This window comes from Nicotiana tabacum, chromosome 18 (genome assembly GCF_000715075.1).
Source record: "Nicotiana tabacum cultivar K326 chromosome 18, ASM71507v2, whole genome shotgun sequence".
Lineage (NCBI taxonomy): Eukaryota > Viridiplantae > Streptophyta > Magnoliopsida > Solanales > Solanaceae > Nicotiana > Nicotiana tabacum.
The window spans coordinates 66,912,066-66,928,908 of record NC_134097.1 but is presented as its reverse complement, the minus strand read 5'-3'; the positions used below and the strand labels follow the sequence as shown (position 1 = coordinate 66,928,908).

Here is a 16,843-nt window from a genome sequence, read left to right as displayed (position 1 = left end):
CTGGACTAGTGCGACCTGCCTCAATTTCCTGCTCTAGCGCGGTCGCGCTAAGGCCGTGCTAGAGTGGTTCAGCATTTTATCTCTTCTTTTCTTTCTTCTTTCACACGTACTAAGCTCTGAGGGGCTTCCCTTGCTTCAATTTAGCTCCAAACACTATCCTAAGTCTTCATAAGCAAAACTTGCTCCTGCAAAATATGAAATTCACAATTAGAGCCAATTTATCGTCATTTAACCATCCTAGAACAGTGAAGCATAGTCAAGTTGGAGCATAAATAGTCACCAAACTACATAAATCTAGCCTATTATCAAATTACAACAATATACTAGAAAGATTCTCCCGAATTACGCTAGCTGGCCTTAGTTACAACTCACTTAGATCGCACCCAAGGTTTCGTTATCCCTAATCCCACCTTTAAACCCTTTATATTGATCCCTCATATACGTTAGGAGTGGTGTTGTTCAACAACTACCTAAATATACACTCTCCCCCGAGTAATGCATACTAAATAGGCACAACCGATTGAGGGCCCTTCAATCAACAACAATCACAATATAGTTGAACAAAGAGAGAAAATATTAGGGCAATTCTATATTAACATAACGTGAAATTCATCCTCCAAGAGGTTCCATAAAAACCCTAGATTAGGAGTTTAGCTACGCATAATCTTTTTCACAATCATAACGATATAATTCATCCTCAATGATAAAAACAAGAAGAAGAAAGGTAAAAACTCTATGCCGACTCTTTCCGGTCTTCTTAGCCTCCTTAGGTCTAAAATTATGTCAAAATTATGTCAAAAGTATGTCAAAGGTGCTCAAAATATCGTTTTTCATGTATATATACCAAGTAGGGTCGAGCCCAAGCAATTATACTTTCTCCTACGCTTAAAAGGACACTTTTCCAGGTCAGGACGTCCGCGGCCGCGGATTCGACCGCGGACTGACCGCAGATTTGCATAGTGTTCTGTCCGCGGCCGCGGACCTAACCGCGGACTGTTTGGAATTTGGAAAAACGTAAAACATAAAAGTTGTAGCCCTTTGAATTAGCTTTCCAACCATATTATGAAGTCCAAATAGAGTTTTGAGCGAAAAGTTATGTGCATTTTATTAGACAGTGCGTAATATACCTACTCGATTCTTCGTTCGTTCTTAACTATCATCCGTTGAGTCGAATGAAATATGAAGTTTTATCTTTTTATTTTTTCCCTTAAATTTTCTTTCGAGTCTCAATGGAGATTTCATATTGAGATTCGCTCCAATTGCTACCAAAGCCAAAGTTGTCAAACCTTTCTTTCGTTGAAAAGGCTGATGAGCCAATCCCTGAGGGTACTGAAGATGAACTTCAAAGGTTCGGCAATTACAACTCAATGCGATGCTTGCATACAACTTGGAGAGAACTCCTCGAAGGTGTCATAAAATTCAGCAATTGCTTGGCAGGATGGAAGCCCATAAGATGTCGAGTGCACACAGTCATGTGTACTTATTTTTTATTTGTTAATCACGCGTCTCTCAATAAGTTATCTCAAATATTTTGTCGTATTTTCAACCGGAAAATTCTTAATGTAAAGGAAATTATAGTTCAGGGTAAAGGAAATACTTATTCAGTTTGCTAGCATTAATATTAGTATAATATCTTTTATTCATAGATAGCTGCTATTACCTAGAGTTTGACTGCATTCTTGGATTCGATTTTATTTCATATTGCTGTTATTCTTACTTGTTACAACTATCTTTTCATTTTCAGTTGTTCTCTAGCTGAGAATTTATTGGAAACAGCCTCTCTACCCTTCCCAGGAGTAGGGGTAAGGTTGCGTACATCTTACAGCCTTACCCTCGCCAAATCCCATTTGTGAGAAATTACTGGATTTGTTGTTGTTGTTGTTGTTGTTGTTGGTAAAGGAAATACTTAGGAGTCGTTTGGTATGAGGTATAAGAAGGTATAAGGGTGGTATAAAAATTTAATATCATCTTAATACTCTGTTTGGTTAGCAAACCATGTATAAGTTATCCCGGTGTTAATTTTAACACCGGGATAACTTATACCTTATAGAAGGTGGGGTAATTAGCACCGGAATAACTTATACCTTCTTCTTAGAAATTATGCAATAGTCATTCTTAAACAACGTACCAAACAATGAATAAACAATAATCACATCATAGCTTATACCAATATAACTTATACCGACATAACTTATACCGATATAAATTATATTCCAAACGGACTCCTTAATAGTTTAAATACAAGCCTCGCAAAAAAGGTAATGTTAAGAGGTTTTAACGTGTACACTCAAAAGAAAAAGAAAAAAGACAGAAAGACACGCAAACATAGAAATCGCAACGTTGCCCTTTGCCCGATAAACAAAAGGGTAGTGTTTGTACTTGCAATTTGCCAAGGCTAGCTCAGAGAAAGAAAGAAGACCTTTCCAAAGGTAACATTTGTTGAGTCAACTTATCTTATTCCCACTTCACACAATATCTTTCTTCTTATTCTTAACCAACCTTAAACTATTATCATTAAATTTGCGTTTCTTTTTCAGGCTCTTTCTTTGCCAAATTCCTTGTTTCTTAGCCACTCTTCTACTCTCACAGCGGATATCGCAACCTTTATTCTCAATTTTCTTCAGGTTTGCTCTTTTTTTGTTTTTTCCCTTTCTGGGTTTTAATTATTATACAATTTAATTAAGGTAGCTCGGCAATGAGAAATTCAAGATCTTATTATCAAGATTCAATATATTGTGTTGAAAGTGGAAGCATGTGATTTGATAATGATGTTTAGATTTATGGCTTGTTTATGATTCGTGTTTTGGGTCAAATTGCCTTTGCTATTTTGTTCTACTTTCCTTTTGGGTAAGTTTTTCGCAGCTTAATGATACTTGATATGATTGGGGTAAATAAAATGATCAATTCTTAAGAGTTCTCTACAAAGATCATGTTTTCAGGTGTTTGGATCTGAAGTTTGTGTCATTTTCTATGTGTTGACTTTGTCTTAATGAATTCATACAGAAGGGATGCTCTTTGTGTGTCAACTAATCCCATTGTTTTGCTGAAATTAGCCTTCAGTTCCCTTTGTTGCCTCTCATTATAACTTCCAATTTTGTAGTAATGTTTTGATTAGTTACTTCTAATTTTGCAGTAATAAGCGCTCAAGTTATCAGCACATAATTGAGAAATCTCCATACCACCACTTCTTTCGTGTGAAGAAAATAGGTTTCAATTTATCAAATAACTACGTTATAGTTGGGATCAGCTATGTGAAATCTCTGTATGTAGTCCAATTTATTTAGGTCCTCTTCAGTAAAAGAATATCTTAAAAGTTAAAAGTACTCCATACCAGAAAGGTGAAATTAGAGAAGGGTATTCAATTTCTATGTTAAACCTGTCCAATGGATGTGTGTTACTTCCAAATGCACTGAGGTTTATTGTCTCTATGATATTTCTTTAGTGCAAATTCTTCTCTTCTTTTATCTTACCAATGTTAAACAATTTTCGGTAATTAAACAATAAACAGCCTTTGCCTTGGATGTCTATATTCAACAATAAGCAGTCTTTGGCTGTCAGCATTAGTCATTTTAAGTTATCTGTAAGCATGATTCCATTACGGTTCATGATGGAAAAGTAGGAAAAGGTTTAAGATTCAAAACGGATTAGCCATTTACTGTTAGCTGACCATGAATGCAGCTGGCTTGGAAGTTCTTGGCTCTATGAATTTTCTTGGATGATTAAACTTAGCAAGGATTCAACTTCCTAAGAAAGTTATATTTTTCTACTTGCAGAATATTCCAGTTACCTATTTGGAACGAAGAACTTATTTAGCTTCCAAATTCTGTTCCGCTAATCTGCTTGGCGAAAGAGGGAAAGAACATGGCAGGACAACTGCCAGAGAATCCTTCTCATCCAGAACTTGCAAGAGTTGCATCTAGCATGCACATTCAAGAAAAATCTCAGTATTTGACCCAACGATGGTACTTCACTAAAGAAGAAATAAAGGATCACTCTCCGTCAAGGAAGGATGGGATCGATTATGAAAAAGAGTCACATCTAAGGAAGTTGTACTGCTCTTTCCTGCAAGAGCTTGGCATAGAGCTGAAAGTGTAAGATCCACTCTATTTCAATCAGTAGTGAAAAGTTTGATATCTCTGTGTAGCAGGAGCACTATATCCTTGCGTTGGTCTCTTTCTCTCATTTCCGTACTTTTTTCCGAGAGAATTCATTCTACTTTTTTATGCTCAATTTCTCATAGGAGGTTGTTGAATATTTAATTTTTCAGGCCTCAAGTGACCATAGCTACTGCAATGATGTTGTGCCATCGTTTTTACATGCGCCAATCTCATGCAAAGAACCATTGGCAGGTAGAAGTCATTTCTTACTCTTGTAATCGCAATTGACTAATAAACACAGATCTGGTGTGAAGTCCTTTTAAGCATGTTTAATATTTGTGTTGCCAAACCGGGACTTGAGTTGCTTGACAGGATAAAACACTTGTATACACAATGTTATGTTTAGCTCTACCGTGAAGTAAAATATACTGCAAATGTGCAATTGTTGTCATAGTAAATTCTGATGTTACCCTTTGTAAGACTAACTGGAATTGGTTCAGATATCAACTTAAAGCCAAATCAGGCCTACAGTATTGCATTATAAGTACGTCCCTCTCTTTTGATTCATCATGCGCTCTTTGGTGTGGCACTGCATTCTGTGCAGATTGTCGCGACGGTGAGCATGTTCCTTGCCTGCAAAGCTGAAGAAACACCACGCTGGCTGAGTGATTTTGTTGTTGTTTCCTACAAGTTAGTTTATAAATGGGATCCATCAGCTCCACTGAGGATCAGACAAAAGGTATGTCATCAATTATCACAGCTTTGTTATTTCCCACTAACTTCTATTTTTTTTTTTCCTAATGTCATGCTTCATATCACAGGATATCTATGATAAGGAAAAGGAGTCGATTGTAGCTGGTGAGAGAATGCTGCTTGCGACAGTTGCATTTGATCTTAACATCGAACATCCTTACAAGGCACTTGTTGCAGCTATGAAGAGGTTGGAAATTTCTAACAAGGAGATGGTCAAAGTAGCTTGGAATTTTGTGAATGATTGGTTAGTATCTTTTCACGCGATGGTGATGGTTCTTTATTTGTAGAATGTGATTCACTTATTTTCTACTTCCAAATTTTGAACTCCAGAAATTAATAATCATGTCGTTGGTAGGCTTCGCACAACACTGTGCTTGCAGTATAAGCCCCATTATATCGCTGCTGGTTCCATGTTCCTTGCTGCTAAACTTCTGAAAGTGAAATTGCCTACTGGAAAAGGGAATCCCTGGTGGATGCAATTTGACGTTGCACCGAAGCAGTTAGAAGGTATGTTATATATTTACGGATTTACCCATATAGTTTTCGCAATTCCATGTCGCTTAAAGGTGATGAAAAAAGATCTCCATTGTAGAGTTAAAATCATAATAAAGCTGATGAGTTCTTAAGAAGACAGTGAGCAACTGAATCTGCAGGTTAACTGTCGAGCTTTTAATTAAATATCAGAGCTGTTCTTTCTGCTAACAATTCAGACAATTAGGTTTCAGATTTTCACGTTTGGATATCTTTGGTTCACTTAGATCGACTTTACAACGTCTTCATAGATTAGAAGAAAAACACATAGGAAATGCGGTCTTGTTTTAGTAATATTTAAACGGTTGGGCAAAGACATGTAAAGTTCTAATCATGTCAAACTTATATTATTCACAAATGCAAACTTATATTATTCACAAATGCAAACTGATATACACTCGCAATATCTTAAGGAAACACCAGAAGAAAAACCCTACTCTGTACGGAAGACCTGTTTGCAGCTAACTTTGTCTCAAAGGAAAAAGTCCTGAAACTATGACATGCTTTACACTGGATAACAGTTATTAATCCAGAAGTTGGAGTCAGTACTTTTGGTTGTTTGACCTTCCATGTATATGTTTGGTTTTCTTATGAACTAACCCTTATTCCTTGGTAATGTTTCCCTTCCATCCTATTATCCTGTTCCACGACCTTAGTAACTTGAGCACCTAACTTCTTCCATTTGTTCTTTCTCAGAGGTTATTCAAAAGATGCTTCAGTTGCTGGAGCAGAATCAGAAACAAGTAACACCACCCATGTCTGGCAGGTCGACTGAATTAAAGCCTGTTGGTGGAAAGGCAACATCAAGCAGCACAGAGTCTTGTATCTCAAGCGTGTCAGTTGTTGCACAAGATTCCAGGAATATGGAATTGGTGGAGGCCAGAGGGTCGTCTACCTCCGTGACATCCAAATGCAGCGAAAAAGAATCCGGCAACATCGTCAACACTAAGGAGACAGAGAGTGAGTGTGGTAGTGCAAATAGTGCAGTTGAGGATGGTGTTTGTCAGCCAATTAAGGACGACGCCAAAGAAGTAATTTGCCAGACCGTCTCTGCTGGTGACCACAATGGAAGTATTGATATTGGTCGAATCAAGGAGAGATTAAAGAGGAGGAAATTGGAAAAGAATTCACTGAAGAAATTAGCCAAGGATGATGAGATTGATAGTGAGGCTTGGATTGAGAGAGAGCTGGAAAACTTGGGATAGTGCCACTTTCTGCTAATGCATTGGATGAAATAGGTTCTATGGAAGTACAAGCAGAAAAGCAAAAAAAGACACACTTAACTGAAGATGCATTTGAAGTAGCAAGGTGCTGAAAATGCAGGTGTGAAACTTTTCAGCTAAGAAGTTTGATATTCAGAAAGTGTCGACCAGTTATGGTAACATATTTCTGCATCTGGTTCAATCTTATTTAGCAGATAATAGACTCCAGATACGGAGTCTACTTCGCATAATGTTGACTTTTCATGCCTTGATGTTTTTATATAAAGGGTATGATTTTGTGCATATACATGCAGTCCATTTATGCTAAGATAAAAAACTTTATCAGCACAGTAATAACAAAATTTAACTGTTGAAAGATGGGATGCCCGAGAGAGATGGTAAAATGTATGTGGATTATCCAAATGTTTGTTGAGCTTGGGTAATAAGCGGCGATTTCCGGCTGGTCTTTCTGAATAAGAACTAGAAGAGAAGTCTCTCTTTAATACAGGGAGGGTCTGTTTTATTAACTGGGAATTCCCCGAGGTTAAGTGGCGGGAGGGTCGCATGATACGGATCCTCTAACGTAAAAAGAAAGAGAACAGCAAAGGATATCAGTTGGGAAGGCATTGTCTAGGAACATAGGCTGAAAACATGGCGATTTGGGTCCTTTGATAAGTTCACTTTTGCAGCTGGTTTTTATTACTACTATTGTTTACAGCTGAAGGAGTAAGAGGTCAATTATTTCTTCTTTGTTTTCTTAGTACCCCCTGTAACAAGGAAGCACTTCAGTAGTCATGTACCCAGAAAAGATGAAGAAATTGTCAAGATGTACTTTGCTTCGTTATGAACAATTTTGCTCGATTAATAAGCAAACATGTAGGCGACTTGGATTGGATGTCATCATAGTATATTCTATCTTGAACGGAAAGCCCTCTTATTTGAAATGCCAATGCAACCAACACTGCATTTTGGATGAAAATCATTACTCGATGATCTATATGCTTATGGTTAATTGCAGGTTTAATTTATCCAAAAAAAAAAAAAAAAGTTTTCGACATAATTAAATTAGTTGTACACTGTTCGTGAATGTCAGAAGAAGATATGGAGCACATGCTTTTTAAATGTCCTTATTCAAAATCCATATGGGACCAACTGGAAAATACCTACAAATACTCAAATCAGCCACCTAATGATTACACGCTGCACAAATGGATAAAAACACAATGTCAATCCAAAGCACAGTTCAACGGATACCTCAATAAGGCCGATGCCATTCCTTTTATCCTATGGCACATCTGGTTACACAGGAATGACATAATATTCAAGAACAAAAACAATCCTCTTCAACTAGGGCATGTTGTCAGTAGCACCATTGAATACAAACTGCTCACAGATTCAAAAAGGCCGTCATGTCCTAAGATGACTTACATTAAATGGAAGCCACCAGATATGGGTTTCTTCAAACTAAACATAACGGCTCAAGCATCGGCAATCCAGGAAAGGGGGGCATTGGAGGTGTATTTAGAAATAGTGACAGTAATTGGATTCTGAGCTTCAACATGACAGTGCCCCATGCAACCAATATTTACATGGAGGGCTTAGCACTCATGCATGGGCTAAGTCTAGCGCTACAAAAAAATCTCATGCTGTTAGTAATTGAAACAGACTGCAATGATTTAGTCAACATGCTCACTAGCAATTCTTGCCTTTATCAAAACTTGATAAATGATTGCAGATGGATGCTATCTAGAGCGGGGAACAGTGACACGTGTGTTCATGGAAGCAAATGGAGTCGCCTACCTTATGGCTAAGAATGGAAGCAGCTCATCTGTTTTTGGAAATCCAATGTTGTATTTAGTTCCGCCACCTTTTGATGTTTCTACTTTTGGAAAGGACAAGCTAGGAACCATGGGTCCTAGAGTAGTCCCAATTTGTAATGACTCTTAAGTTTGCTTGAATAAATATATCCGCTACCAAAAAAAAAGAAAAAGGAGTTTTCAGCCAACTAAGTAGAAGTCTTCTCGTAAGGAAAGAAACCATCAAATTGCAGCAAGATATAGATACTAGTCACAGGCAAGTACGTATGTTATTTTTAAACAAATGCATTTGAATTATAAAGTAATCAAATTACATAAATCAATTTGTTTTCCTTCTGAGGCTTACCGATTACAATGATGGTCAAAGATTGCTAGTAAAGGTATTTAGTCCGAGAAAATGATATTACAGATTATTTTTATTGTACTCCTCTTGCTAAAGAGTTATGATTCTATCCTACCCCTTTTATATTGACGCAAAGACACTCGCAAAATATAACTTGTTCAACTTAATTAAACTCTATTGATTTACATAATCATCCATTAGATGCCAAAGGATTAAACATTCATAACAAAATTCAACTTGCCATAGCAGCTATTCAATAATGTTACTGACACTTTAGCTTTAAACCTGGAAAAGCTTCCTCTGTGATGAGTCTGTCTCCACCACCAATACAATAGGAGGGAGGGCAAAAACAGAAACAAAACTCTCTCTATATATGTCGCTGTTCACCCTGCCAACAAAATCTTAAGAGTAAAAAGACCAACATTTCAATTCATCCGGAGTGGTTGGAGGAAGGTTTTAAATTGGAATGAGTACATATATTAAAACATGCACATTTCCATCTAAAAAAAGGTCTAAGCATGTTTAGCTATTCAGCAGAGATCAAAAACCAGAGCCAGCCCTAAAGAATCACTACATACTGTGGACGCTCTTATTCACTCCTAATACTACACCACAGAGTAATATCCATTAATACATTAGAATCCAATAACTATTTAGCATTGGGTAACAGTCTCCTATCGACAACCTGAACTAGGAATCGACCTGTCTGATTCACTCCTAACACTGCATCACAGAATATTATCCATTTTAGAATCACAATATTCACACACATCAACTAACATTTTAAGATCAAGTTCAAAATTATTCGAAAAAATTGCATTTTTCAGTTTCCGAAGCAGAACACATGCACGGGCGCACATACACTAAACACGAACCTCTACCCTTCTTTACAGGATATTGACATCCAGCCTCATCAATGGAATTTCAATTGAGTGAATCCAATGGCCTCAGAAAGCTTCCATACTCCTCAGTAAATATACGCTCAAGAAGCTATAAAGAACAAAAATACAAAATTAAAAAAATAAAAGAGCAAAAATTTTCAATGAGAACAAAAACCAGGATTTCGTCTACCAATTTCAAGAACAAATGAACTGAATCTAGACTACAATTGCCTAGTTGACTCCTCAGAAATCTTTAGCAATTGGCTAAGGATGGACTTATTAAATCAGGCAAACCATCCTAGTAAAGTAATTTAACTGCAGCTATTGCTGATAGTTATAACTTAAGACGACAACATCAAACACTGAAAATAAAAAAACAAGAATAATCCTGAAAGAAACAAAGAATTAAGCAAACTGACCAAAGCGGTACCTTCTGAGATTCCTCATTCATGATTCATTGTTGCAAAACCTTACCTTTCATAACAAAAGATAGTCCACTCTTGGGATATCAATACAATAAAGTGGAGCATTATGCGTTGATTCTGCAGCCTCTGGAGCTCCAATGGCAGCATGAAGACATTCAAGAACAACCCTAGTGGCAGCCAAAACAATTACTTTTTGACCAGATTTAGCTGAGTGCAAAGTAAACCTTATATGAACATGTGGGAACATCTGACAACATACAGAGAAACTACACATGTATTCTGAGAACAACTGATGTAAGATATCGCCTAGCTATGATTTGTTAATTTTATACTCAAATAATCCCACATAATTCATTTAGGAAATGGAAATTAGAAAAGAAGAAACATCTACCAGCACAATTCAGGAACTGACTTTGAAAAATTAGGTACAATTAAAGAACCATCAAGGCGTCAAAGAACAAACACTGTTATTAAATCCTCATCCATGCAAATTGCTGGTATTATAAAGAGCACACAAGCACATAAGAGTGAAACATATTGATTAAATGCGACGAGAATAAACTAAGTTGCGAAGCCAGAGAGATGAAGCAGACCAAAGAACCAAAAAACACTGACAGGAAAGGACCCAAAAAAATGATGTCAGCAGCCTCAAAGGAAGTAACAAGAATGCAATATTATTGAAGTAAATTGATGTAACAGCCCGCGAGCAAGGGAAGGAGCCAAAGAAAGCGAGCAAATCCAGGAAGATGGACACTGAACAACAAGAAGGAAAAGAGAAAATGACGAAGATGTGACAGGCAATGCAAGTGTAAAATGGCTCATGTGACACTCCAATAAGCAGGTACGTCAGCACCGAGAACGGTAACTAAGACTTTTCAGTAAGATAAACTTTTAGGCACGGGGAAGAAACGAAAATCAATAGAAAAATGACCAGCTTTTCGGTCAATACATAGCAACCAGTGCACAGCATACAGGCCATACCCTCACAGAGAAAATTGCAAGTTCTAGAACTACCCTAGGTGAGCAAGCAGAGATGTCGACAGTAAACTCCCTGCTTTGAGGAAAATTATATCATGTGACACATACATAATTTGAAATCAATTGAGGGACAATGTAAAAAATGCTGGAACAAGAGGAATAAATGGTCCTCCAACAGTGACCAGCCAAATTACCAAAGAAGAAACACAATCCAAATAGCAAATAAATGATGCCGGGCTCAACCAGCAATCAGATTAATTTCTGCGAACACAAATTACCTGTGATCTTCAAACAGAGCTAAAGACACGATCTTTTTATTTGACAAGTAATATCTCAGTGCATTTTGTTCTACATATATAATCACTGTGATGAGAATGAGAGAGCTGCTTTGAAGATTGTAGAAGATGAAATCATATGCTAAAGAGCCACGTTAAGACGAGGATTCAGAAGAAATGTCAAAAAGTAAAAGAAAGATATTTGACATAAGAATGAAAATGGAAAGCACTGAACTATATTTCAAAGATTTCATGCCCATTACAATCTCTTACGGAAGTTAAATAAACCTGAAAATACAAAATGTAGCATTGTAACAGCATATAAAGAAATATTGAACAAAATAAACCATGGGTTACAACTTAAGAGCCGCTATTGCTTCAGACTTGAAGTCAACCCTCAAACTCAACACTCTTCTAACCTCAGCTGGAGTAAGTCTCCAGGTCATGGGTCCTGAGTTTTCACCCCAGAAATCCAGAATCTCAGAGACCTTCTCCAAGTTTAATATTGTAGCCATTTGGGTTAGACGAGCAAATTTGTCCCTAACAGTCCTCTGGGTCATGTTTGAGAAGTAGCTGACAAGAGCTCGAACATCTCTGTCAAGTTGAAGACCTCCAAGTTGACTGAATCTTTTTTGCATCATGATAACCTCAAGCCGCTTAACAATAAAGTCAATGACCAGATGCACAAGCGAGTCATAATTGTTAGCAGTCATTAATGGCTGAAGCCAAGCCACATTGCTTTCTACAGCATGGAGAAGCCTTTGAACCCATGGGTCATTTACCTCGTTGTCAGCATATTCAGATTCTGACAGCTCATAGCTGATTGTTGCAACAGTATCCAACACTGGCCGGATTCGAGGTGTCACAGTAGCCACTAGTTGTTCCAAGCCGATATTCAAGGCCTTCTTAAAACCATTGCTCATCTCATTCAATTCAGATAAACAGGATTTGACCCTCTCTCTATCTGTTGGTGCAGGAAACACCTGACAATGCAATCCAATTAAGACTAGCAAAAGGAATAAGGGTAGCAAAAAAGAAAGAATAATCTAATAAATGTAATTTCTGCATAGGATTTGAGGTTATAATTCAATCTGAAGGTAATCTCAAAAAGCACAACCAGTTTAACATTCAAAGATTAAAGGCAAGAGATGAATGTAACAGACAATCATTCTAGACAAATTAGATATTCAGCGACCTTCTATCAAAATTTGGAATACTATCCCGGCTGCAATTTGGTGGTGCATCTGGAAAGAGAGAACTGATAGGTTGTTTGATAGTAGGAAGAACAGAGTCATTGATATCAAACACAACTGTATTGTTTTGCTTAAGTTTTTGGTGTAACATGGCAGATGTACATGCTTCTGACCCTTGTGCCATGATTGACTTTATTAGCACATTACACAATTTGTAATGTTGTTTCTTTTTCTTGTAACCCATCCAGCAACTTCTTCTTGCTGGTTTTATTATATATAAAATATATATATATATATATAATACTCTTACACCCATCAAAAAAAAAAGATTTCAACGGTATTTGAGAAATCAAAGAAAAAACAAAGAGCAACCTACACATGGGTATAATCCCAGATTCCCAATCTAAGGTTATATATGGGTATGTTAAACTTTCAACGGATTCTCAGAAAGCACAATAGTTTTCATGTCGCAAGACTATAGTATGAAATGCATGCAACAGAAAATCCTTTCATAATTCAATGTCCAATTTACTTATCACCCAGAAAAACAAATAAATACACCAAAGAAGTACTAGCATACATGAAGGCGAGCAACAAAATTACAGCTTTACTTATTCGCCTCTTAAAAAGCAGATGTCATATTCAAAAACTAGATTAACATTAAACAATACGAAGGATCAATACATGAATTTAGGACCAACCTCAGCACATTGTTCTTCAATCTCATGCCGTAGTTTCAATGCATACTCACTGCTCACATCCATATTATTCAAAGCCGTGGCGATCTCCGTACCAGTCTTTTGCACAGCGACGCCACCAGTGAACAGCTTTGCTCCAAGATTAGGCTCTCTGACCTTCTGCTGCAAAGCCTCATTGAACTCACCACCCAACAGACTTACAGCACTACTTAACACTGCAATCACGGAGTTGATATTCGAAGTGGATATGGACCTCCGACAACAACTCTGCAGAACATAGAACACATCGTCGACCATGGAAGTTGTGAGACTATCAAACACGAGTTCATCAATTTTTATAGCTTTCCTCACATTCTCAACCATGAAGTACCCCTCCAAGATCACATAATAACCAGTTATATCTTGGACAACCTTACTGAAATTGCCACTCCTAAAAGTCTTGGTGGCACGGGGACCTAATTCGGGATCAACAGAATTCAAGCCCCTAATCTTTGATATCATATACCCAGTGTAATCCTCACCCAACTGAGTCAAAGACAAGATCTCTTCCAAATATACTTCAATCTCTCGAGGGTCCGGTCCTTCAACTCCAACAGATAGCAAATTACTCTTATAAGAATTAATCTCAGAAGTCACTTTAGCTAGTTTCCTATACTCCATGTACTTCTTTATAATAGTGGAACCGCGAGAATCACACTCTTCTTGAAGTTCACATGTAGCATAAACAATGCCATCCTCTCCACACAAGCTCCTTAAAGTTTCATCATTCTCTTCAATAGCCAAGACAATATCTTTGAATAAATTAGTCAAACAGGACACAAAATTAAGCTGGTTCTGACCTGAGCCCTGTTGATCGCTCATCATTTCCACCAATTGCTCGTACTCGAGGCGCGATCTCATGGCAATAACCTTCTTCAAATAGGCCACGTAGACTTGCAGTCCCTCCTCCTCTAATCCCAGCGGCGGATACAGCCTGATGAACCGCAAAACAGTGGAATGATCCCGCTGATCCACTGCAGCAGCCAACCTGCGGCGAACAATCCCTTCAAGCTGCTTCTTGGAGGCCAAGAGCTGGTCTCTCTGGTCGGAGGCAGCGGAATCCTTATACTTAGCGTCAAGATGGAGGAAGGTCTGGACGTAATTGGCGGCAGATTCGAAGTCCTCGGAATCAAGCGCCTTGTGGACGCCGTCAAGGCAATTAGAGCGGTGAACAATGGCATCTATGCGAAGGAGAGTGTCGTTGACGCGCGATTGAGCAAGATCGAGCTGGCGGACTTTGGCGCTCACTTGATCGGCTAGGAGAGAAGTGGAGGTGACGTTGGATAAGAGGTGATCGGCATCGGCTTTAACAATGTCGAGCACTTGAGTGGATTTTTGGAGGCCGGAGAGCTGCTTGTCGAGATCAGTGCGGTGGGAGAGGATTGTGTCCAGTTCTAGATCTAGGGCTCGCTGATAAGCAATGCACTCGTGGAGAAGACGAGTCATGGCTCCAACGTCGGTGAGGTTACGCACCTGCTCCAACGCCTCCGGTGTCCCGAATTTCAAGGAAGATGAATCCATTTCAGACAAGGTGCTGTTGCCATCGTCGGCTTCTCCTCTCTGCGCCGTCGACGACATTTCCTGTCCGGCCAGATGAAAACAGATTGAGTCAGATTTAAGAACGTAGCTAAGGGATTTGTAATGGGGTTATTAATTTGATTAACATAAGTAATATATTCAGGAATTGATTTGGAGGGATCAGTGACGTTACTTGGTATCCAATTGAATAAATTACTATGGTACTGAATTTTGAGTAAAATTCATGTAGAAACTCATGTTCCTCTGGGAATGAATGAAAAGAAGAAGATGGGAATTTAGGGGTAAGAAGACCAAAAAGTCCCTACGGATTTTCTGGAGAACTATAATGTACGTACATTCTTCTCAACTACTGCTCTGCTCTTTTGATTAGCAAAACAATTTATATTATACAACTAGTTAATTAGTCAAAACCTATTCAATTTTTGAAATGATACTTTTCTAATACTATTAAATTACTGAAAGTAGTTTAAAACATATTTTTTATTTATTGTCGAGAACACAATATCGACTAAAAAGGAAATTGATAAACTTTCAGTGTCACCACAATTACATAAAGTTACTTACACTTGTAGGTTCTACAGTTTGTGCTTGTAAACACATGTTTCATTGTATAATCTTAATGTATTCAAATATTTAATATATTTAAATATTTTTTTAAGAAATTCTTTGAGACCTTTAGTTGGCAATATACTGCAGACATTTTATTTTGTTTGAAAAGAAAAACTAAATTCTAATATTTGCATAGTTTGTAAATTCCATCATTATTTTATGAATATCTGATTTAATTTTATTCTCACACAAATACTTCTTTGTTTTAACTTTATCCTTTCCAAGTGTAAACGTGCATACATGTACATACTTACAAGAATAACAATCTTTGATATATGTATTATTATCATAAAAAGTTTAAGATTTTCACTACTATAACTTTCTCCGATTTTAAATGTCACAAAAACCGCGCCCCCACAAAAATATAAAAGTATTTATTTTGCTAATATAAACAAAGAATAAATATAGGGGTTTTTAAATACGAGGGTTGATAGTCCAAAAGGTTTATGATTCAAAATCAGGAAATAAAAAAAATTAATTTACTAAAAATGTGACTAATTCTTTTGAATATATTGAATTTAATTTTATATATAAACTTTTCAAATTTATTTGATTCCACCATTATACTCACAAAGTAAATAAGAAAAGGCAAAAAAATTACTATATCTCATAAAAAGAAACAAAAGTAATAATTTTTATATACCCAAAAGAATAGATTAAAAAAGACTAATTTTCTTCTTCTTCTTCTTTATTCTCCCTTTTTATCTTCTTCCTCGTTCTCTTTGTTTATTCCCTCACCCACCACTTATTCAACAAAACCTGAAATTACAAAAAGACAGCCATGCGTTTTGGATGCAATTCTGATTCCCTGCATTTTATCTTTTCTTTCATCAATTAGTTTTTCCCCTTTTTAGAAATTGCCTTACTAATCTTGTTCACGCTGTATTTATTGACATCTCATTTTTTAACATTCCATATTTTAAAAAAATCATCACTTTATTCCACATATTGAAACTCACAAATAAAAAAAGAAACTAGTGGCAGCTAATAATCCATATGACAGTAAATTTTTCCTAAAATAAAATAAAATAAAGAGTTTGGATATGAAAATTAATGGTTTTTTACCCAAGATAAATGAGGCCGGAAGATAGCCACCATGATGATTGACAAAGAGTATTTATTCTTTCAGTGAACACAATAATTCCAAGTGATTCGGTGACTTTGAATATCTTGTCCTGCAATAGAAAATATGGAGTTATAAATTTTTTCAACAAAAATAAAAAAGGAAAAGAGTCATAAGGAAAAAAGCGAGAAAGAGAAAAAAACAACAATAACAAAATACACAAGAACCAAAGATAAACTACATAGTCAATTAGTCATAGGCGAAGATATTTTACGTGTAAAGTAAGGAAATGATACAAAATAGTTCTTTCAAAAAGGAACACAGGTCGAAGAAAAAGGAATTCGTTGATTTGTGTTTCAACTAATTAAATGTGATAACGGAGCATAAGCATGAACTTTTT

At 36.8% G+C, this 16,843-nt stretch overlaps 3 protein-coding genes across 5 annotated transcripts; 2 read left to right on the top strand and 1 right to left on the bottom strand.

The window, feature by feature from the left end:
* The first annotated feature begins 2,290 nt into the window (after positions 1-2,290).
* On the top strand, positions 2,291-7,483 carry LOC107766618 (cyclin-T1-3). Of its 2 annotated transcripts, XM_016585429.2 has the most exons (8): positions 2,291-2,429; positions 2,538-2,624; positions 3,774-4,091; positions 4,268-4,349; positions 4,702-4,836; positions 4,919-5,094; positions 5,206-5,357; positions 6,078-7,483. In XM_016585429.2, the coding sequence occupies exons 3-8, from the start codon at positions 3,862-3,864 to the stop codon at positions 6,584-6,586; spliced, it is 1,284 nt and encodes a 427-aa protein (XP_016440915.1). In that variant the 5' UTR covers positions 2,291-2,429; positions 2,538-2,624; positions 3,774-3,861; the 3' UTR covers positions 6,587-7,483. The 2 variants fall into 2 exon arrangements, with proteins under 2 accessions (XP_016440915.1, XP_075093053.1); XM_075236952.1 differs by lacking the exon at positions 2,291-2,429 and having other exon boundaries at positions 2,457-2,624.
* Positions 7,484-7,669: 186 nt separating this feature from the next.
* LOC142172527 (uncharacterized) lies at positions 7,670-8,134 on the top strand. Its single transcript, XM_075236167.1, has one exon. It carries the CDS (start codon positions 7,670-7,672, stop codon positions 8,132-8,134), a length of 465 nt encoding a protein of 154 aa, XP_075092268.1.
* Positions 8,135-11,518: 3,384 nt separating this feature from the next.
* On the bottom strand, positions 11,519-16,566 carry LOC107766619 (conserved oligomeric Golgi complex subunit 4-like). Of its 2 annotated transcripts, none has more exons than XM_075236950.1 (3): positions 16,446-16,566; positions 13,197-14,813; positions 11,519-12,285 (listed from the first exon to the last, which is right to left on the bottom strand). In XM_075236950.1, the coding sequence occupies exons 1-3, from the start codon at positions 16,476-16,478 to the stop codon at positions 11,656-11,658; spliced, it is 2,280 nt and encodes a 759-aa protein (XP_075093051.1). In that variant the 5' UTR covers positions 16,479-16,566; the 3' UTR covers positions 11,519-11,655. The 2 variants fall into 2 exon arrangements, with proteins under 2 accessions (XP_075093051.1, XP_075093052.1); XM_075236951.1 differs by lacking the exon at positions 16,446-16,566 and adding an exon at positions 14,944-15,117.
* Between the last annotated feature and the right edge of the window lie 277 nt (positions 16,567-16,843).

What these genes read in the sequence shown, in the direction of transcription:
- LOC107766619 (XM_075236950.1), bottom strand. Translation starts at nt 16,478, where the DNA reads ATGGTGGCTATCTTCCGGCCTCATTTATCTTGG. An exon ending in TCCGGCCTCATTTATCTTGG is followed by an intron (nt 14,814 to 16,445) that starts GTAAAAAACCAT and finishes CTGGCCGGACAG; the next exon opens with GAAATGTCGTCGACGGCGCA. An exon ending in TTGAAGAACAATGTGCTGAG is followed by an intron (nt 12,286 to 13,196) that starts GTTGGTCCTAAA and finishes TTGCATTGTCAG; the next exon opens with GTGTTTCCTGCACCAACAGA.
- LOC107766618 (XM_016585429.2), top strand. Translation starts at nt 3,862, where the DNA reads ATGGCAGGACAACTGCCAGAGAATCCTTCTCATCCAGAACTTGCAAGA. An exon ending in CACTGAGGATCAGACAAAAG is followed by an intron (nt 4,837 to 4,918) that starts GTATGTCATCAA and finishes TTCATATCACAG; the next exon opens with GATATCTATGATAAGGAAAA. An exon ending in TGGAATTTTGTGAATGATTG is followed by an intron (nt 5,095 to 5,205) that starts GTTAGTATCTTT and finishes TGTCGTTGGTAG; the next exon opens with GCTTCGCACAACACTGTGCT.
- LOC142172527 (XM_075236167.1), top strand. Translation starts at nt 7,670, where the DNA reads ATGTCAGAAGAAGATATGGAGCACATGCTTTTTAAATGTCCTTATTCA.